The 22,323-nt window shown below is 41.3% G+C and overlaps 2 protein-coding genes across 2 annotated transcripts in view; both read right to left on the bottom strand.

Moving 5' to 3' along the window:
- Positions 1–49: 49 nt before the first annotated feature.
- LOC126388767 (apoptosis regulator BAX-like) lies at positions 50–6,508 on the bottom strand. The gene is made up of 6 exons (XM_050042038.1): positions 4,806–6,508; positions 3,719–3,767; positions 2,824–2,985; positions 2,059–2,191; positions 503–607; positions 50–372 (listed from the first exon to the last, which is right to left on the bottom strand). Exons 1-6 carry the CDS (start codon positions 4,876–4,878, stop codon positions 271–273), a joined length of 624 nt encoding a protein of 207 aa, XP_049897995.1. The 5' UTR covers positions 4,879–6,508; the 3' UTR covers positions 50–270.
- Positions 6,509–9,997: 3,489 nt separating this feature from the next.
- Positions 9,998–22,323, bottom strand: part of zgc:153993 (uncharacterized protein LOC767645 homolog) — a 19,838-nt gene continuing 7,512 nt past the window's right edge. The window contains exons 2-6 of the mRNA XM_050042050.1: positions 21,365–21,413; positions 19,549–19,710; positions 17,888–18,020; positions 14,771–14,875; positions 9,998–14,653 (exon numbers count right to left, since the gene is read on the bottom strand). Coding sequence (XP_049898007.1) covers positions 14,555–14,653; positions 14,771–14,875; positions 17,888–18,020; positions 19,549–19,710; positions 21,365–21,413 — 548 coding nt within the window. The 3' untranslated portion in view covers positions 9,998–14,554. The remainder of the gene's footprint in view (positions 14,654–14,770; positions 14,876–17,887; positions 18,021–19,548; positions 19,711–21,364; positions 21,414–22,323) is intronic.

Raw genomic sequence — 22,323 nt, 5'->3', positions numbered from 1 at the left:
AAGCAAGGCCCTTGCTATATATATATATAAAAGCATAATTATAAGGCTACGAAAACCAAACGAATTTTATTTTATAGCGATTATACACTTATATAAACATATTAATGGGTAGAATATTCAGATTCAGATTCAGATTTGACAATAAACCATGCCAAATATTACACACTGGCCCTTTAATGTCCAGAAACTCTTTCGTCTTTATCAATGAGCTGCGTTTATCCAGGAGACGGGACTGCAGCCCTGGTTGTGAGGTTGTAAGGTCCGATGCTCTCAGCGCGTCTTTCTGTAGTAAACAATAGCTACTACCAGTGCTACTGATGCTACTATGGCTGCTGTCCTCCACCACCAAGGAAAACAACTGATCACACCCACCTGGAAAGATCAAGACAGCAAGATTAGGAGCTTTGGATCCTACTGACAAGTCCTTACATTTGACCATAATTCAATTGTAGACGAATAGAGCACACAACTGACAGATCCTTGTGGAAAATGCATCACTCACCCAGCCTCCCTGCTGTACGAGCCATGAGTAGAGATGCTCTCTGATGAACTGGCGAAACCATCTTTTAATTGGCCTGATGTTCTCTGGATGGTTGGTGATCAGTTCCTTTAAAACAAAAACCCCAAGACCTTAAGAATATCCTGAAACTCTGGGCTACTAGAGACAGATTTCTGTGTGTACCCAATGTAAGAATTAAATCTTACACCCGTCTTCCACCAAAATTAACATGTAATCTATATGTTTTTGAGTTTTTTAAACACAGGAAAACTTGTGTTTTATATTTTTTATATCTGTTACTGATCTCTTTCAAAGTTGGTGCCGACTAATTTGGCACAATGCTGGAGTGCTAGTTGGACAGAAACTGATGGAATTTGTGGCGGCTTGTCATTGAAATGCGCTGGAAAAGGAATGAACATTGATGTGTCAACCCAGGAGTCATGTTTCCATCACTGCCAATTGAAGCTGGAGCTAATAAATACTCGTGACTACTGCAGAGTCAATTCTCCTGGAACTGTATGCTGACTGTAACCTTTACCACTAAAGACAAAAGCCAGATGGTAGTTGGTGTTAGTGTTGTTTTTTATTTATTTATTTTTGTCCAGTAGGGAAGAGACTTTAAAGTGGCAGTGGGGCTGGGCAACACATCTAAAGCATCTGATGGGGACAGACTAAAATTAGAATTACTGCCTCGTGGTCAGCTATCAGTTAAAGTTTACATCCATGTCTGTCCAGACTCATTTGTGGCAATGACAATTGACAATGCTTCAAATATGGATGTTGCTGCAAAGAAGATACATATTTGTATTTCATCATACTTAGGTTATGGCCAAAAACATTTTTTGTGAGGTCACAATGACCTTGACCTTTAACCACCAAATTCTAATCAGTTCATTCTTGAGTCCAAGTGGATGTTTCTGCCACATTTGAGGAAATTCCCCAGAGGCCTTCTTGAGATGTCATATTCACGAGAATGACATGGACGTAAGGTCACAGTGACCTTGACCTTTGACTACCAAAATCTAATCAGTTCATGGTTGGGTCCAAATGGACGCTCGTGCCAAATTTTAAGAAATGAATTCAAGGTGTACTTGAGATATTGTGTTCATGAGATTGAGATTGACGTAAGGTCACAGTGACTTTGACCTTTGACCACAAAATTCAAATCAGTTCAACCTTGAGTCCAAGTGGACGCTTGTGCCAAATGGCGGGATTTTTATGCCTCTGCCACTGCTGTCGCTGGCCCAGAGGCATAAAAATCCCATGTGATCTTTTGGGAGCTCCGCAGCACCCAACCCTGAAAAAAATCAAAACTATATTCAGGCCATTAAGTCCAGTGCTAAGTGACAGTGGAATAAGATATTCTTCTATGAAAAAGAAAAAAGTTCTTTTCACTTCTGAACTGCACTGTTTGACGTTAAGATCATCAGTTGAACCCAAAGGGCAACCACTGGGTATCAACATCTTAAAAAATGGTACCTGACTTTAAAAATCTAGAATCTAGAATGCAGCCCTGTTACTAGGCGCTGCTCCGTGAAGTATCTGTTTCTGTGTGTTACCTTGTGAATGAGTCTGTAGACCAGATTGAAGAGAGCCGCCACTCGACCCCAGTTGATGCCATCAGTAAAGATGCTCCTGGCCACCTTCATGAGGATGTCCTGAGCACAGTTGCTTGGAACCTGGTTGATCAGTCTGACAGGAAGAAATGGACAGAATCAAATTTACTGATGTTTGGATTGGATTTCACTTGCATCATGAGTAGTGTTCACAGTAGAGAAGTTCTGGTACAGCAGTTTTACGATATATTATACTGTACACAATTAATTGAAGGTAAAACTTGCCAGAACACCAATCATTTCCATTATTACCATAACTGTCATTGTTTTAGATGGCAATGTGAACAAAGCACAGCACTCCTTCCTTTATAGCATTTTGATTTTATAATGTTTTAAGTGTTTTTAATGTTGGTTATTTCAGAGAGTCCAACAAAGTTGCAATAAAATCCAGTGTAAACATGGTACATTTTACTATGTTTCACTGAAATGGTTACACTTCAGAAATTCTGATATTGGCACATCCCTAGTTCTCAGATGACTTTGAAATGGATGTGGTCGGTCGTCATGAAGAATGTCTCAATGCCCATATTTCTGTTCAGAGACCGGGGCGGGTCTGATTAATAAAGGAGGAAAACTGGCGGATGAAAACAATTTACTGACAAACTATGAAAGAGCTTCTGTTGACTGACATCAGGCACTGTGACTTATCAATAACCAAAGGATCTGTTTACCGATGGGGTCTTTGTGTTTGTATGATGCACAGCTTACTGTCGGAGCTCAATGTTCTTGTCTATGTCATTTGTCATCTTGATCAACTGTTGCACCACTTCTTTGATTTGTGGATCCTGTTGTTCATCTGGCCTTCCTCCCAGAAGCTCAGGGGAAATGTGACGACCAGGCTCCTCCGCTTTAAAACGTTCAATCACATACCTAGGACAGAGAAAACTGCTTCACTAAGGAAACACCACATATTTGAGCAGGAATTTAATACGAAATTACTAACTACGACTTTTCTGATGTACATAAAGACATGTTAGTGTTGCTGGACTTGGAAAATAGGAACCTAAAGTATCCTATTCTTTAAGATACTTACGTGAAGGCTGGTGGCAGGTGACGTAAATGATCTGCACCCAGAGCGGCATCAATTTGAAAAAGGGCACAAAAATACCAGGGGGACCCTCAGAAAGTCGAGCTAAGCTAAGTTTTCCAAATTGAAGTTAGTACAACTGAACAAAATCCTCAGTAACATTAAACTATACAATTTTTGTTCAGTTGTACTAACTTCAATTTGGTAAACTTAGCTTAGCTCTGAAGAAGCGCAAAGGAATTTTGAAAGTAGCACAGGAGCAGCATACTGATGATGTCAGAGGGCTGTGATTGGTTGATTGCAATGTTGGTCCAGGAATGCGGTGTGGGATGTTGATCTGGGAGCATGTCCTACATGGCAAAATCACGTTGTGCAAGGTGCTACATGTTCTCATATCATATCAGTTAGATTTGTATTCTAATTCAGTGTTATCCCTGAGTCAAACATGTGAAGCATTTTGTTACTTTGTTTTGAAAAATAAATATAAATTATATAAGTATATATATATATTATATATAAATATAATAGATTATTAATATTATTCATATTGTTGTTGTTGTTGTTGTTGAGACTTACCCTCTAAAAATAACTTCTGCTCGCTCCAGGATGCGGTCAACAATGACATCTGGAACAATGAGAAGACTGATAAATACCCACAATCATTTCAATCATCTGCACTGTTTGTTTAAATGTGTAGAAAAAATGTGTTATATTCCTTCCATACTCAAAATGGCGGAAGGTGGCACATCCTTTGAGTGCTGTGGGTTGTGTGGGGTACCGACACGTCCCATGGATGCTTAAACGAATTGGGATCTGGGGAATTTGGAGGCCAAGTCTGATGATTGATCCTTGAGGGGGCACATTTTGCAATAAAATAATCTGAGTGACAATTTTTGCTATCATGACACTTTGTATTATGTATTTGTATTATATTTTTTACAAAGTAACGTTAGTTTGAGCTACTAAGTAGCCTCAGGGACTGTTCATTATTCATGAGAAGGGGAGAGGGTTGTGCAAAAAGGGGGAGGCATGTCAAATAATTTTTTAAGCACTGAGGAGGGACTTGCATATTTTTATTTTGGCGTAAGGGAGGGGCAAAGAAACTTAAGTGGTTGTATTTTGTATTTATTGATTTTTAAAGAAAACAAGTCTTCCAAATACAGCAGGTTTGGAAGGCGACAAAAGTACACCATTTATCACAGCAAGAAACTGTAAAAACAGAAATACTCTTGGATTTTCAAATTTCAGACGGTTCTTGGACATATGCTGACGAACGCTTCCATCAAAAAAAATTCAAATAAAACATCACCCAATCTGAGCTTAAAATTGTGATATTTCATCAAAATCACTTTGTTCTGTGTCTGATCTAAAATCAGGCTTTTTTTCAACTCCAGGATTACATCTTTAATTTTAAACTTTCAAACGTAAAAGGGTACGTTTTATAAGTCGAATAACTAATTTCTTGGTGGAGGGAGGGTCATGGATTTTCTGCCAGTCACTCAGGGAGGCTCATGATAAAAATATTTTTAGCTCCCACCCCCTCCACTGATAAAGGAAAAACAGTCCCTTAGTTGGACAAATACATTTTTTAGTTAGCTCGTTTTGCTTTCCAATATAGTTATTGAAAAAGGCTGCTCTGTATACCTAACATGGGTTCACATACCTTTCCAACCCATGGTGCCCTGGGGCTCCTGGTTGCCTTCTTCTCTGTCCACTCCCTGTCGGCTGTCAGCCATAACTTAAAGCTTCTTGTCAGCTCAGAGTGATGAATGAAAAATTAGGCTAGATATTTGGTTTCAAGATATAATGTTAACTTGGCCGAAAATAACGTCACCAGTCTGAACGTGTCTCTTCTGTGAGAAACTTTTAACTTCCACAGTGGGAACAGGAAGTGATACTGATAACACATGTATCAGGAATGAAAGAAAACTTGTTTATAAAAAACAAGGACATGCTCAGACATTTTGCGGGGAAGGTGCCAAGCAATACAAGGACACACCTCGGAATTATTCAGTAGCACAGCTTTTACTTACATGTATTTATTGCTGAATGTGCTCTAGTGATCTGCTCCAAAACATACAAGCAATCACCATTACTGAAGGCCTCTTCTTCCCTGCCACGCCCAAATGCTCAAATGAAGGCTATGGGTATTCAAGAGGACTCCCATCAAATACTGGAATGTCTCTAGCTGGCATAGATACTGAACGTGGCTGTTGAACAAGAGCTGCTGTGATCTCTTTCTGCCTTTGCATTATGTTGTAGCCACCTCCAAATGCTTCCTCTTTGATTTGCATTTGTTCTGTTACTTCCTTGTTCCTCTTTGGAAGGCATCACTTTATAAGGTAGTGATTGTGTATTTCATATTGTATTTTGTACCGTGCAGTGTGTTCTCACCTGCACTGGTAACCTGGTCACTTTTATATATGGAAATCAGCATTTCAGTAAATCTGGTGTCAGGTTGGGTTTTCTTTGGGTACTCCAGCTTCCTCCCACAGTCCAAACACATACAGGTTAATTGGTGACTCTAAATTGTCCGTAGGTGTGAATATCAGTGTGAATGGTTATCTGTCTCTATGTGTCAGCCCTGTGATAGTCTGGTGTACCCTGCCTCTCACCCAATGTCAGCTGGGATAGGCTCCAGCCCCCCCGTGAACCCCAACAGGAAACGGCGGTTACAGAAAATGAATGAATGAATGAATAACTCTGGTGCTACCATGTTTTCATTTCTTGTAAATGATTAATGTCACAGCACACTGTCCTTTTATAAATCAAATCAAATAAACTAAATCCACTTGACGGCTGCATGTAAGGAAACAGAGAGCATACCTTGTGTTGTTTCTTTCATATTAAGCTCATGTTGGAAACTTAGCCTGATATGAGCACCTTGGGTTGGTTTAATTGTAAGCTGTACACTTGTTTCCTTGAGATGTGTGCTCAGTGAGAAATGATCAGTTTGCATTTATGTTGACTCCCTTGAGTGCCTCACTGATTTTCCTGAAAGAGGTTTACACTTGTTTGCAATGGGATTGAGCAGTGGCGTTGTTAGGCCTGGGCATCCAAGGCTTCAGCCTCAAATGTTTTAATGGTCCCGGATCTAAATATAATAAAAACAAAAAGCTCCCGATCTAAAAAGCTGTCATTCCGTTCATGCATTAAAGGATAACTTCGGTATTTTTCAACCTGGGCCCTATTTCCCCATGTGTATGTGTGCGTATGATTCATAGGTACAACTCGTTCTAAAATTGGTTCAGTATTGAGGGAGGCGGATGCAGCTGCGAAACAAGCTAAAACGGTAACGGGGGCAAATGCGTCCCGTATAAGTTTGTGCATTAAAAGTGCTTTTTTTCGCCACTGACCGGTTCAGATCGCCAGTGTTATCTCTGTAGATAGCATACTAAGCGTTTCCCTTACCTCTGGGCTGTGACGTCATCTCGAGAGAGCTTTGCTTGTTGCCGGAAGAAAACAGAGGAGCCATGCAGAGTGCCACTCAGAGTGGCGCTGGTTGTCCTGGAGTACAGTTGAGAGTTTTACTACATCGATTGAAAGCAATAGTTCGTGTTTGTGCTTATCTGAATTGCAAGAACAGGATGTCACGCAACACCCTGTACAGCTTTCATAGGCTGCCTTTGTCGGACGGTGAGATGCTGAAGTTGTGGCTAGTTGTGCTACAAATGGATGCTAACACTCCTGTCCAGACACTGCGCCTTGCAGACCATTGGGTCTGCAGTGCTCACTTCTCCCAAGATGACTACTGCCAGCCGAAGAAGAGAAGACATCCGATCCCGAAACACCTCTTCCTCAAGAAAACGGCTGCCCCACGAGTAGAGAGAGCTACAGACACAGTGGAGCAAAGCTCTCGTGAGATGACGTCACACAGCCCAGAGGTAAGGGAAATGCTTAGTATGCTATTTACAGAGATAACGCTGGCGATCTGAACCGGTCAGTGGCGAAAAAAAAGCCCTTTTAATGCGTTAACTTATACGGGACGCATTTGCCCCTGTTTTAGCTCATCCGAGTTGTACCTATGAATCATACGCACACATACACATGGGGAAATAGGGCCCAGGTTGAAAAATACCGAAGTTATCCTTTAAAGCTCCCGTAACGCAAGTTTTGGATCCTCTGTGTCATTTAAGCAGCACATTTCATGTGAGTGCACAACAGTTATCACTTCAATGTTAAAAGCTGCTGTCAGAAAGAAGCAACGTCCGTTTCTGATGACAGTACCAGATCAGGGTTTGACTCCTGGTCAGGGCGGGTCAGCACCTAGGCAAGGCTCTTAATGCTACCAGCCTACCTCGGGATGAGTGAAACCGCAAACGCCAAGAGTAATATTGGCTCAGATGTTGCCTGGGTCAACAAGGTCAGCGTCAGGCGTTGAGAAACCAGTGCAACCTGATGAGAAATTAACTATTGGAAGAAGACATAGATGGACAAGAGCAGAGAATATGGACCTGTTGGAATGTTACTATACAAGTACAGTTGTGTTCAAAATAATAGCAGTCCAACATCACTAACCAGATTAGTCACTGTTTTGGGTAGAAATTATATTCCTACATGGCAAATAATTTACTAGTGGGTGTAGTGTAATAGAAAACTACAGTCATGACATGCATGCTGCTGATTCTGTGTAACTGAATCATTAATTGAAAGGAGTGTGTTCAAAATAATAGCAGTATGGAGTTCAATTAGCGAGTCATTCATTATGTAAAAAACAGGTGTCAAACAGGTGGCCCTTATTTAAAGATGAAGGCAGCAAATGTTGTTCCTGCTGGTTATAGTGAATTTCTTTCTAAAATTTGAGCAAAATGGGTCGTTCCAGACATTGTTCAGAAGAACAGTGTACTTTGATTACAAAATTGATCGGAGAGGGGAAAACATATAAAGAAGTGATGAAAATGATAGGCTGCTCAGCTAAAATGATCTCAAACGCTTTGAAATGGCAACCGAAACCAGAAAGACGTGGAAGAAAACAGAAAACTACCATTCGAATGGATTGAAGAATAGCCAAAATGGCAAAGACTCAACAAATGATCAGCTCCAGGGAGATCAAAGAAGGTCTAAAGTTACCTGTGAATACTGTAACAATTAGAAGACGCCTATGTGAAGCCAAGCTATTGGCAAGAAGCCCCGGCAAAGTCCCATTGTTGCAAACACGCCGTGATGAAGAGGTTACAATTTGCCAAAGAACACTTTGACTGGCCTAGACGTAGACGACGGAACAGTCGGCTTCGTCGGCTTCATCACCGCTAGTTCTTTTGCCATCGGCTTGGTGTGTCAGGGCCTTAAAGAGAAATGGCACAACATTTCGTGGACTGATGAAAGCAATATTGTTCTTTTTGGGTCTAGGGGCCGCAGACAGTTTGTCAAACGACCCCCAAACACTGAATTCAAGCCACAGTACACTGTGAAGACAGTGAAGCATGGTGGCGGAAGCATCGTGATATGGGGATGTTTCTCATACTATGGTGTCGGGCCTATTTTCAGTATCGCATACCAGGGATCATGGATCAGTTTTAATACATCAAAATACTTGAAGAGGTCAAGTTGCCTTTTGTTGAAGAAGAAATGCCCTTGAAATGGGTGTTTCAACAAGACGACCCCAAACACGCCAACAAGATTGACGTTATGAAGTGGCCAGCCCAATCCCCGGACCTTAATCCTATAGAAAACTTGTGGGGTGACATCAAAAATGCTGTTTCTGGGGCAAAACCAAGAAATGCAGAGGAATTGTGGAATGTAGTCCAATCGTCCTGGGCTGGAACACCTGTTCACAGGTGCCAGAAGTTGGTCAACTCCATGCAACACAGATGTGAAACAGTTCTCAGAAACAGCAGTCATACAACTAAATATTAGCTCAGTGATTCACAGGAAATATAAATCTTCGAGAATTTTTCAGTTTATATAGTAAATGTTTGAGTTTGTAAAGAAAAATGCTGACACTGCTATTTTGTTTTAAACAACCTATTATTCCTTTTTTCTTCACTTTCTGTGAAGTAACAACAAATTTGATAAATTTTTCTTCATATTTTGATTTGGGATTGAATGTGCAGTGTTCCCAATGCATTTGCATGTATGGAAATAAAAGCTATTGTAAGGATTTTGGGTTTTACTCACTTTTTTAAACACACTGCTATTATTTTGAACACAACTGTAACCCCAGCGAGAGGGGCTACGTGCAGAGGTTGACATCTAGGCTGACAAAGAAGCAACTCCTAGCCCGGTGTTCTGACATCCACAAACGGCAACTGCTATCACAAGTAGAGACTGATGAAGTACAACAAACATGCTACAGTGCTACGGCAAGGGGGAGCCAGGGGGACAGGTCAAAGTGGGGATGTCAACAAGCCTTAATGACGCAGATTCCCTTACAACCACTGCGAATGATCCTTGAATTGAAACTCATGGATAAGCTGGTAACCTGGCACCCTTGTAGCTGATAACCAAGTACCCTCTGAAAGTCCGCTAGATGATGTGAATGCAGCACTTAGTACTATCCCTGCTAGGACCATAACTGAGACCAATCAGCTGTCTGTAAAAGACTTCCGCGAAGGCTGCACTTGAGTATCCTTGCTTGCTCTCCTCTCAACTCCTCCGAGCGCATTCAGTGACTTTGGACGTCCTACAAGACCGATGAATTACCATGTCAAATGATGGAGGACAGAGGATAGAGTAGTTGAGGAGGGACATTGGGATGAACCCCTGTACGCTTCCCCTGGCCTGCAACATGTGGCTGTATTTACCCTTCTGTATAAATGCAACTCCACTGTAGGTTACTGCCACCTAGTGCACAAAAGTGTGTTACGACAACAATAAAGGCAGCTGACTCGTAACATCCACACAGCAGGCGATGAGTGTTATAACATGTTTTTAATTTATTCACAGAAATGAAGTCCAATGAGATTGTTAATCTAACAATAAAATAATCATTACATTAAAAAAAAACCACACACACCACAGAACAGCAGATAAATAGTGTGATATCCCTCTCAAAAGTACACGATCAATTTGGAAGCAAAAATACCTGACAAAAGCAAATGTGGCACTAGGTAACAGCACCGAGGTCTGCTACAAGCCACTGACTGTTCCCCTAGAAATCATCCATAAAATCATCTGACCCTTATAAACTGCAGTAAGCACAAAGCATTACTTTAAATAATTATTTCTTTATCTATTAACTACAGAACTGTGAAGAAAGATTTCATGTACTTAGAAACTGGTCCTGCTCCTCATACGTTAAGACTCTAAATAAAGGTTATTAAGTTTCGAAACTAAAAGGCATAGTTCTTTTTGTCTTACAGTCACAGAGGTTTTACAGGTTTAAAAAACTACCCACATCTGTTCATTATAAAAATCCGTTGGAGAAGTGTGTGACGATAAATTTGAAATACTGCAACAAGCAACCAGGCTGGAAAATGATAATCAGACCGTGAAGTTGGGTCTCCTGTCATATTCCAAGTAAAAGCAACTCTTACAATGAGCTTCATGTCTTTACATGCAGATAGTTAACTATCTCAATCTGAGAAGTCAACTGTCGTCCACTTAAGCATTTTATGACTGTTCCTTAAACATCACCAAATGGAAAAGAAAGATAGAAAAAAGTCTCTACTTCCGTCTCTTGTGCAACTTGGTGACAGAACAACATTCTGACCAGCAGCTGCTGTAGGTTGTTGCTCAGTTTGCCATTAGCAGGTTAAAGTTTGAACATTTGTTCTGCTGCCTTTGCCTCTCTTAGTCGTCTGTACTTGGTGCTGTAAATAGCATCTTCCTGTTTTGGTGGTCAGACTGATTTGACAGTGGGTCCTAAACCTGCATCCAAGGCTAACAATGACTATCTATCATGCAGTGCTTTGGCAGTGTCACAGTATTTTAGTATACCAGGGTATTCAGAAATCCTGATGTTATGTTTTCCAATACCGTCAAAAATACAGACACTCCTTAAATAAACTGATATGGAGATGCTGCATTGAGGATGTATTGTATGTAGTGCACGGCATGCGCCACTAGAGGTCAGTCTCTTTCGGTGGAACAGGCAGCTGACTGCAAGTGGTGGGGATAACGCAAGCCCAAAGGAAGTGCGCTGGGCTTTGAGGCCAATTTTAGAAGTGGCCAAACAGTGGAATAACATTAAGCATCCCGTCACGTGATGCCATTGGGCGTAAGACGACTTTTCCCCATAGACTTTGATTGGGAAAGAGACTATAAGATAGAGAAGATACATTTCTTGAGTGTGAAAACCCCCACGAAACTACTCTTTTGACTATCAGGATTTAATCTGATTGGTCCGATAACCTTTGGAAAGTCTAAAAGAGCCTCAAGAATAAATTATTTTTCATCCCCATTGAAGTTAGCAAAGCACTAAACCAGAAGTAGCCAGCTTGGCCAGTGGAAGTCTCTAGTGTGCTTGCTCCTAGGGCCCAATGATGCGGAAGAGGTGCTAATCAGCCGGGTAATTTCATACAGCAGTTATACAGCTTTTTTGGCTTCACGCACCACTGAGCAACTTTCACAGGGATGAACCGGGTCCTACTGCCAATGTTGTATCCAGGTCTCTCAATACATTCATGGAATAACGTTACAGGACTGTAAACAGCCATACCGTCATATACTGTATACCTAAAAGCAGGAAGGTGTATAAAAATCCGCCCAACCCAATGTTTGTCACACGTTTTAACCAACCACATTCACACACAACAGGAAGACGATTACAGAGAGACAGAAGCAGCAGAAATGAGCTTTCTAACCGCTGGTACAGAGAATTACACGACCTCAGCTGTAAATGCTCCATCAGTGTTTTTCACAGCCAGTGTGCAACTGAGGTGTGTTCACAGCACAGTGATGGTCAGCTGATCACAGTTCATTAGCTACTAGATTGAATGTAAACACATAATCAACACCAGCAATAAAGTATCTCACCCTCTAAAAGAACTTCACCACACTAGTTGTAGGAGTTGTGTGGTGGGAGAACTTATTCCCAGTGCCATGGCTTCTGGAAGTCCCATTTATTTTCTGCTTAAACAACATTAGATGGTTGAATGATGGACATGAAACTCTCTCATTCAAGTATCAGTAGAAAAGTTAGAAACCCTGATAGAAAATATCTATTTTTTATAGATAGTCAAAGGCAAATAAAAACAGAGTTGACATTTCCATTCAAATCAACATAGCTGGAAAGACGGAGTGGCGGCCATTATTATGTGTACTGTCGCCTTCTCAACCATTGTAGCAGGCTAACTTCTGTAAAACCAAACCAACATGCGGCAAGTCGTGAACTCACTGAGGTGAGGTTTTGCAGTAATGAGCAGTGGAGTACGTTTTCAAATAAGCAATCTGTTACCTTTAAAATAATATTGTATTTCCCTTTTTTAAAATTTTGTTGCTCATGTTTGTTGAAACATGATTTACTTTGGTTGCCTCTGAAGACTGAGTGAGAGGCGCTGCTCAGTCGGCAGCTGCTGAATTGACAGCTGAGAGGCAGAGAGAGACAGCGGAGATAAACAGTGTGCTGATCTGCAAATTTTCATATCTAACTTGGTAAATAAACATTTTATTTTTACCAAACCTGAGTTGGTGATTGTTGAAACAGTGGAAAGACTGCTAACAAAATCAGTTTGGGTGAGTTGCGTTTAGTTTCTCTTGAGTTTGAACGAAGGGTGTTTAATAGTGAGTTGGGGGCCATGTCCACCAAAGCGTTTTTTTTCTGAGCACAGTGAATTTTTTTAATTCTTTGCAATGGGGGCGCATCGTACTTATGCTACCTTACAAACGCCAGAAGCATGCTGAGGCACTGAGCGCTGAATGTTGAAAAATTTAGGTAACTTAAGGTAAAACGCTGCGCTCGTCACTGTCACTTTTTACCCAGCTGTTCCATCACAGTGAAGGAGAGACAAATACCACGAAGACAAACCGAACAACAACAATGGAGGAGGAATATGTTAATATGCTGAATAGATATTAATAAATGTTTCCTCTCATGAACCCACACAGGCTGGTGGGTCCTGGTGGGCTTCACCTTTCCCCTCATCCAGAGCAAGTTCTCCACCTTGTGCCGACGTGTTTACTTCTGCGGTTATTTTGTATCATAGCACCCAGACGCAACTGCGCTCCCAAACACTCCCAGCTGGGCATTTCCTTAAGAGTGCCTGGCATTTTCGGCTTGGAAAAAACGCTGTGGTGAACACATGGCCTTAACAACTGACGTGTGTTGTCAGCATGGCTACTAACAACAATCGCCATTTTCTTTTGAACTAGTCAAATTACCACAGCAAATAGGTCGATGGTCTTTCTGCTTATTATATTTATATGATAACAACTGAAGGATGCAAGTCGACAACAACCCTGAAGAAATATTTCAGTAAGAAACGCCCAATAACTGAGCTTGAATTTAAGATTACGTTTTGTAAAAAAAAATCTGATAATACCATAAGCAGTTAAAATTATTTCACTCTCAGATTCAGGCTACTCAGATGCTGTGTTTTGTTGGCAATGGAGCTTTTTTTGTGCAAATCATTTCATTAACAATGTAATTAAATGATGCAAGGGCCCTGGAATGAGCAAATGGTGTGCAGCCATTGTTAATGTGGCACCAGTGCTTTTTGTGCTATGACATGCCAAAGAGTGTGCTGTTAAAAAGGTCTGCTGCAACAATGAAGCGCTCTGAATTCACCACATCTCTGATTTGTGCCTTTTGGCTTTCTTTTCACAGCCACAGTGACTGAGGTTCATCTACTAACCGATGGAAAAACGTGGTTTCTTAAAAACAAAGCTGATATAATTACAGCTGATGGCCACAATATAAACCTATGGTATCTTTACATTAGGCGGGACATTCATGTGGTTTCATGTGAGGGATAGTATAACAAGAAAACTTTAAAATGGGAATTATTATACTTCTTTTACCAGTGTGCTTTTCCACTTTACAAGTCGTTTGGATTCTGTTGAGACAGCTCATTTGAGGTCTTCCGAAGACTGACAATTTGTATCTGATCTAAAAAGGGCTGTTGTCATCAAACTATTTTTCAGGTATATTTATGTCTTCTCAGGTCTAGTTCAAATTTTGCTTAGACCAAAGACCCAGAGAAATTTTTACGCCGAACCCCACCCAGAGCTCCAATGTGGCTGCTAGAAGGTGTGCTGCAGCAGCTCTTGTACTTCCTTACAGTTGCTGGTGAAGGATGATGGAGATCCCAGTAGACCGCTGGTTGTAAAGGCACTTTTTTGTTCTTGGAATCCTGAGAAGAGAAGAGGTTTCCCCCTCCGAGTACAGTACTTGACCTCCTCTGGTTGAAGAGATTGTGGTTGAGGAGTGGTTGTAATTAATGTCCAAAAACTCTTTAGTCTTTATCAATGAGCTGCGTTTATCCAGTAGACGGGACTGCAGCCCTGGTTGTGCAGTGGTAAGGTCCGGTGCTCTCAGCGTGTCTTTCTGTAGTAAACAATAGCTACTACCAATGCTACTGATGCTACTATGGCTGCTGTCCTCCACCGAGAAACACCACTGATCACACCCGCCTGGAAAGATCAAGAAAGCAAGATTAAGGGCTTTGGATCCTACTGACAAGTCCTTACATTTGACCATAATACCATCTTTGAAGAATGATAGATCTTTATGGACAATGCATCACTCACCCAGCCTCCCTGCTGTACGAGCCAGGGGTAGATGTTCTCTCTGATGAACTGGAGAACCCAGCTGATGATTGTTCTGATGTTCTCTAGATGGTTGGTGGTCAGTGCCTTTAAAACAAAAACCAGACGACCTGTAATTTTAACTCAGAAGGTAATAGCTACTGAAGCCAGACTTCTGTGTATAATGTGAGGATGACGAATAAAGAGGCACAGGGACTAAATCCATTTAATCAGATTTTTTCTTTCACAGAGTTACGTGACTGTAGTGACTCCAAGTGGCGAGCTGCTCAGGCTATCTTGCAGTGAATTTAGCACATCTAAATTGAGTGATGACGTGAGAGTTGGTGTTTCCCCATTGGCCATTGCTCTTTTGAAATAAATAGGCGCTGACAAAGTCGTGGATGCTGACAGTCCTGTGCTGGGGGCTGTAAACACGCCGCGTCGAACTGCCTGGAAAATGCGAAGTCCGGCGCTGGGTGTTGCTCTTGTGCTTACTTTGTGCCAACCTTCAAGGGGGCAGAGGCACGTTACGTCTGAGGTTGCTAAGCAATGATAACCAGCATCGAATCATAGCCTACTTACCAGAAATCCTGGTGAAAGTGCAGAGGTGATCTTCTTCCAGGCGCAGAATATTGTCCATGGGACAGATGTAAAGCTGTAGTAGCCCTGCACTAAATTGACGAACCTCTTTTTCATATTTACCACAGACTGATATTTACGGTAGAAGGGAAAGATATTTGCTGACTGTGTGGTTCCTTGTCACATGACATGCGATGTGCATTGCTGCGTTCCAAAGGTGAACTCTGTTTATCTCAGGGCACAGCCATCATGCCTTCAAAAACAGGCACTCGGGAATGTGTGCGCACCGCAATGGCATCGCTCTGGCATTTGAGCATGCCCGTCGCATTTTTTGAGGGCACAAAAAACATGGCATGTGTACAGCCCCTTACTGTATTCCTCATTTTCTGTAACCTGTGTGGCTCGATATCATGGTGGAATTAGTAATTTAGCTAACTAGCCAGCTGCTGCAGGAGTAACATCAACTTAATGTTTCATTCATACACTCTTGTCACAGCATAGGAAAGCACAGGTGAGTGACAACTTTGTTCAGCTCATCTTCTGTAACAAGCCCTTTGAAGCCCATTTCCTTGAATTAAGTGCTGCGTTCTCCCTGATTCATGGGAACAGTTGATGTTTTGGTCCAGTTATAACACAGTTTAAGAGTTTAGGGAAAATCTTTGCAGATCCTACAGAAAGCAGAGATGATATGACACTTTACATGATGCATTTATCGGTCCTTCCTGCTTTCAAAACACCGAGCTCTGACAGCATACAGCTGCTCTGCCTGGCTGTGCTGGTTAAACCTTGAAAAATATCAAAGGTAAACTTTGCCGATTTCAATCAGATGAATGCTATTCGGCTTCGCCCGTGCAGCAAGCGCCATGAGCTCATTTGCTAAGTCCGCACACACACACCAACCCTAGCACCATACCAAAAAGTCAGTGTTTGTAGTTTTACCCTCCAACAACTTCATCCTCCATTATGTTTATCCATTAAAAACCACCTGACTCCCAGGCCGTCCATCCTTGAAGCCGAAGCCAAGCTTGTCTATTAGACCCAAGGGGCATCACTTGGTTTTTATTTTGTTAGCCACATTTTATGTTAAGTCTCAAACTAAGTAATTTAGGGCTACTCCTATAAAGGTACTATAATTTGATATGTACTTTCTTGTACGTGACAGGGGTTAATTACTTTTTAAAATTATATTAAATGTTCTTTCATATTTCAATTTTAATATCTGAATATTCAAAAGAATTAAAAGGTCATCACTCTTAAAATACACACTACCATTTTCATGCCATTATATTACCATGATATCAGAGGCATAATGGTCTGTCAATATCGTAAGTTCCACTTATGAAAACATTAGGGATGCACCGAATATTCGGTAACCGAATATATTCGGCTGAATATTGCAAAAAAACACACATTCGGTATTCGGTGGAATAAGTTTAAAGCAAGGCCAAATAATAGCGGCGTGTTTTGATAATGCAATCAAACAGCGTGCTGTGACCGGCGGAGTAAAATGTCGGCAGTGTGGCGATCTGTCCATCACCGCACTCGCATTTGCGACTAAAAATAGTTTTGAGCGAGCAAAATAGGCTTAAATCATTCAGCACGCTGTGCGAACAGCCTACAGATTTCAACCAGCAGCAGAAACGAAAGGCGAATCCCACCGATTGTGGGTTGAACGGGGGTCACAGACACAGACAGTAACGTTAATGTATTCCTGTCAAATACGGCGGCCATCGGCTTACCGGGCGACGGAGAAGTCGGTTCCAATAATATCCTCTTCTTGGTGTCATGACTGCCCAGAAGTACCTGAACAGCCGAGCCAGCCGAACACAGGTATGTGATGTGTCAGAGGAGAAACGAGCCTTTCACATTTCTCTCTTTCTGGCAGTAACGGCCCACAAACCTCACCGCACTTTAGGGACTGTTCATTACTTATGAAGGGACTGTCAGGGGAGGAGGGTGGCTGGTTGATTTTTATTTTATTTATTTATTTTATTTTGATCCCCCCTATGTTAATCACTTATTGATGCTGTTTTTGAAGTATGAATAAGTCAATAAGTAATTTATTCCATTGAAATATCATTGATGTATTATAGAAAAGTGATTTATCTTTTTATAAATGACAAAAGGCACATCTGCCTCATTTTCGCTGTGGTATCGTGATACTACTCAGAACCATGATATTTTCATTGGTATCGTACAGTGGGATCCAATTTTTGTACCATGACAACACTAATCTGGAGGGTGTTCATCTGCAAAAACTAATGAAAAACTAAACAACAATATTCAGTATTCGGTACTCGGTATTCGGCCAAGCGTTTAATATTATTCAGCTTTGGCTTTGGCCACAAATTTTCATTTCGGTGCATCCCTAGAAAACATGCGGTGAAGATCATCAGTTGAACCCCAATAGGTAACCATCGGCATACCACTGGGTAATAGCATCTAAATAAAAAAACGGTACCTTACTTTAAAAATCTAGAATCTAGAATGCAGCCCTGTTAATAAGCGCTGCTCTGTGAGGTATCTGTTTCCGTGTGTTACCTTGTGTATGAGTCTGTAGGCCAGATGGAAGAGAGCCACCACTCGACCCCAGTTGATGCCATCAGTAAAGATGCTCCTGGCCACCTTCATGAAGATGTCCTGAGCACAGTTGCTCGGAACCTGGTTGATCAGTCTGACAGGAAGAAATGGACAGAGTTGGATAGAAAAATGCATTCAGTTTCACCTGTTGGCAGATTTCTCTGAAATTTCTTCTGCATCACAAGTAGTGTTTATTGTAGATGTGTTCTGGCACAGCTGTTTCACTGTACAACAGATAGGTATTCAGTTACAATACAAAGAGGTACAGTTACTTGAATTCCCTCCTAGCAAAGGTCCGAACCTCATAAATTGCGTCCTATAACCTATCTCCACGTCCATCTAACTATAAGGCAAGGAAGAAAGGTAGGTGGGACTGTCCTTTGCACATATCGAGAACCGGTCATCCAGTCTACTTCACACTTGGCAGGTTTGTTGTTGGGGACCCACGGGCATGCAGTACAGGTGTGCCATATCATCTCATTCACAATAATACCAGTATAATTTTTAATAGGATATGAAAAATTCATCTCATGATACTCGTAATATTTCGAATTATTGACATATTGACGTCATACTGTTACCCATGGCAACAACAGCGAAATTATTACGGACTCCGCAGTGGTTCCAAAAAGAGGAGCAGCTTCAGTAGTGTGGAATAAACTGTGGCGTCCTGAATGTTTTATGAACAGCCACGGACCTCTCAGACTCTTTTAGCGAGTTACCGCTCAGAGGGAACTCATTCAGTGGCTCCTCTGGCAGCAGCACAGCGTCTCTCCCTCTCCTCTCTCGCCATGCGCACATGGGAGTCGGTGTCATCGGCCAGTTTGAACAGGTGGGTTTTGAGATGGGATTTGAAGAATGTTATGTCTAAGCAAGTGACTAATATGCCTATTTAGAATAAAAGCCCCCACTAAGTGTACCTCACCTGTGCTTCTGAACAGGTAGCCGGTCAGTGGACTTGAGTGTTTTCCAGTGGTGGATTTAGTGATTTTGGGTCCCCAGGCATCTCGCTTTACTTTTCACATTTCACTAACTGAATGTTGGTATCAGGCAGAGTTAGAAGTGATCAAAAAGTTTTGTCCTGAAACTATGATAATAACAATTATAGAACTACAATAAAACTATTTAAAACCACACTATAAAAGTCCTGCATTTGAATTTTTACTTAAAGTGAAAAGTGAAAGAACAGTTAATCACAGTTAATGTGTAGCTGTTTGGGGCCCAGTTGTGTTCCATACTATTTCAACAATACTGTCAATTTTCAAAGTAAGATACTTTAATCATACAAAAAAACTGAACTCGAGAGATTAATCCTGACAGTGACTGATAGATTTCAAGTAAAGACATCTTGAAAGACTCAGAATTCAGTATTTTTACTGTTTAAATTTAGAGGTCCTATATTGGCACCTTGAAACAACTATATTTCTAACACTTTGGATGTTATTAACATTGGTAAGCTCCTCCATGTTCCCAGCTAACACCAGCAAACTTGCCCCTCCACTCCACAACATTAAATTGCCCTTAGTTTCCCTGAGACTTTGTGTGTATGTTTTGTCTTGTTTAAAACTATTTAACAGCTTTTAAAGTGTCCACCAGTTGTGTCTGCATGATGCGGAGCTTACTGTTGGAGTTCAACGTTCCTGTTAATGTCATCTGCAATCTTGATTAACTGTTTCACCACTTCTTTGATTTGTGGATCCTGTTGTTCATTTGGCCTTCCTCCCAGATGCTCAGCGGACACGTGTCGACCAGGCTCCTCTGCGTTTATGCGTTGAGTCACATACCTAGGACAGAGCAAAAAAAAAAAACTGACTTTGACAGATACCCACTTGATTTATGTAATTCAGACTGTTAAGGACTCATTTTCGCTTCAGAATGCCTTTAACTCTGAATGAGGACTGTGGATTTGGTCCTCCATCACTAACACGGAAATCACTTTAGTAAGGGGTCTCTCTACAGTCAATGTAAACAAATGGAGTGACTACAGAAACCAATAAATCTTTGAAGTACAGATGGACATGTTAATATTTAGGACTTGGAAAAATGTAAACTTTCAGTCTCATGTCCTTTGAGACACAAGCATACTTATTGATTACAGTGAAAGTCTGAGACTGGAGGGGCATCCAATATCTGGGTGAAGGCTGGCAGCATGTGAAGCACATTATCTGAACCCAGATCAGCCTAAACTTGAAAAATGTTGCAAAAAATTCCTGCAACCAGTGCTCCAACCCTGTAGAAGTAGTGAGTAGGCACTCACGGGGGGAGTGGAGCCTATCCCAGCTAACATTGGGTGAGAGGCAGGGTACACCCTGGACAGGTCGCCAGAATATCACAGGGCTGACAAATAGAGACAGACAACCATTTACACTCACACCTACGGACAATTTAGAGTCACCAGTTAACCTGCATGTCTTTGGACTGTGGGAGGAAGCTGAGGTGGCTCCTCGACCCCCGGGGTTCAAACGCCCCACCCCAGGTTCAAACCAGGAACCCTCTTGCTGTGACCCAACCCAACCCAAGTGCTGTATAAATAAAGTTTATTATCATTATTAAATACTACTACCAATATAAATAATTACGGCTGTCCCCTAACAGTCAACCAAATGTTAGTCGACCAGAAAGGTCATTAGTCAATAAGATTTCATTAGTCGCTCAGTCGCAGGAAAAAAAAAACAAAAAAAACAAACTGCCTTGCCAAAATAAGCCAAAACCTATATGACTGGACCATGTGAGAATTTGAAAGGACAGATACAGGAAGTGGCCACACTCAGCAGTCAGACAGGAGTCAGGTTACAAACCAATCACAGCCGACAGATATCTTTCCCTTCTTCTGTAAATATTCAGTCTGATGAATACAGAAGAGTTGATCATGTTTGTGCAGGGCTACCCAGAGCTTTACATCTGTCCCACAGACGACAGGCCTACACACTTATAAACAGCACCTGGAAGAAGATCAGCTCTGCACTAGGGATTTCAGGTAAATAGGCTATAGGATGCTTGTTAAGGTTGCTTAGCAACCTCTGACGCAACCTGCCGCAGGGCTCTTGAAAGCTGCCACAAAAGAGGCACGAGAGTAGCACCCAGAGCCTGACCTCGCGTTTTCTAGGCAGTTTAAGACGCAGCATGTGTACGGCCCCTAATTTCCAGGGCTGGTACCTGCGGTTATTCCACAGGCTAGTTAATAACATGTCGGGCAGGAAATCCAAAGTGTGGGATCATTTTGAGAAGGTGAAGGACGAACCCAAGGTGATATGTAAACTCATCTTCATTGGTCGACTACAAACATGACGTATCATCTGAAACATGGAAGTAGCTACATGCCCATTAGCCGACAGCGTCACTAACAGGCGGCTCGCTCAGTATGTGACGTGCACTTGTAGATACAATATAGGCCTATATGTAATACAATTATAATAAAGTTATTATGATGAGACTTACCCTCTGAGGACCACTGCTCCTTGCTCCAGGATGGGATCATCAATAACATCTGAAACAATGAGAGGATGGGTTAATTTCCTGCAATTATTTCAATCACCATTTAACTGATGTTTAAATGTATACAAAAGTTTTACTTTGTGCAACAACTTTAATAAGTCTGCTAAAATATTGTTTAGGCTATAATTTAACAACATTTTACAAAGAGTTTGCTATTAAAATTACTGACGCTGAATATGATTTTTTCAGATCTGTATCAACAAAACTATGTACATCATTTATACATTGAAATTAAATTCTGGAATGGTATTCAACACAGATAAAACTAAAGTTATGTCTACAACTAAAATACCATAAGAATACAGACTTAATGTAACATTTGGCAGTGCAATTTCCATGTGATTTAAATGCTCTTTACCACAACTTTACCAACTTTTCCCAAAAATGGCAAAATGAAACATGTCTTTTGATTACAAGTACATAACAATGTCCGATGGTTGGGGAAATTATAGTAACGTGTTATTAAAAGGTTTGGGGTCTGGTCTGCCAAACGTTCTCTCAACAATTTAAGCTGTCTTTGTTGCCTTTATTGGCAACTGGTTTTTCAAATTATGAGTGAAAATTCACAACTGCAACAGCTGCTTTCAAAAGTTTCTCTTTTTGATTTAGGCTATTTTTAAAAAGTTTTCCACAAATGTCTCAGTGTGACGTCGCTGTCCCAATTATATCATCGGCAAATCCGTCATTGTGCCGTCATGAGTCCAGTCTTTAACCCCATAGACTCACAAGTCAGTCTTTAGACGCTTTGCTTAACTAAAGACTGATGACTTTCTCCCTGATTTTGTGTTTAGATGGGCGGATACAATTTCAGAGTTTAAAAAAACTCCCTACGTTGCAGAACCAATAGTAAATCTGCAGGGCGGTCCTTTGGTGGCTCGCTGAACTCTTGTGCTCGTAAACAT

This window comes from Epinephelus moara, chromosome 1 (assembly GCF_006386435.1).
Source record: "Epinephelus moara isolate mb chromosome 1, YSFRI_EMoa_1.0, whole genome shotgun sequence".
Lineage (NCBI taxonomy): Eukaryota > Metazoa > Chordata > Actinopteri > Perciformes > Serranidae > Epinephelus > Epinephelus moara.
Note: the sequence above shows the minus strand (reverse complement) of the source record. Positions and strands in the feature narration are given on the sequence as shown.

Bases quoted from the DNA above. Each gene is read 5' to 3' on its own strand.
- LOC126388767 (XM_050042038.1), bottom strand. From the start codon at position 4,878: ATGGCTGACAGCCGACAGGGAGTGGACAGAGAAGAAGGCAACCAGGAG. The intron at 2,192-2,823 runs GTAAGCTGTGCA...TCTTCCTGTCAG, and splicing joins AAGAACATTGAGCTCCGACA to ACTGATCAACCAGGTTCCAA. The intron at 608-2,058 runs GTAACACACAGA...TTTGTTTTAAAG, and splicing joins TCTACAGACTCATTCACAAG to GAACTGATCACCAACCATCC.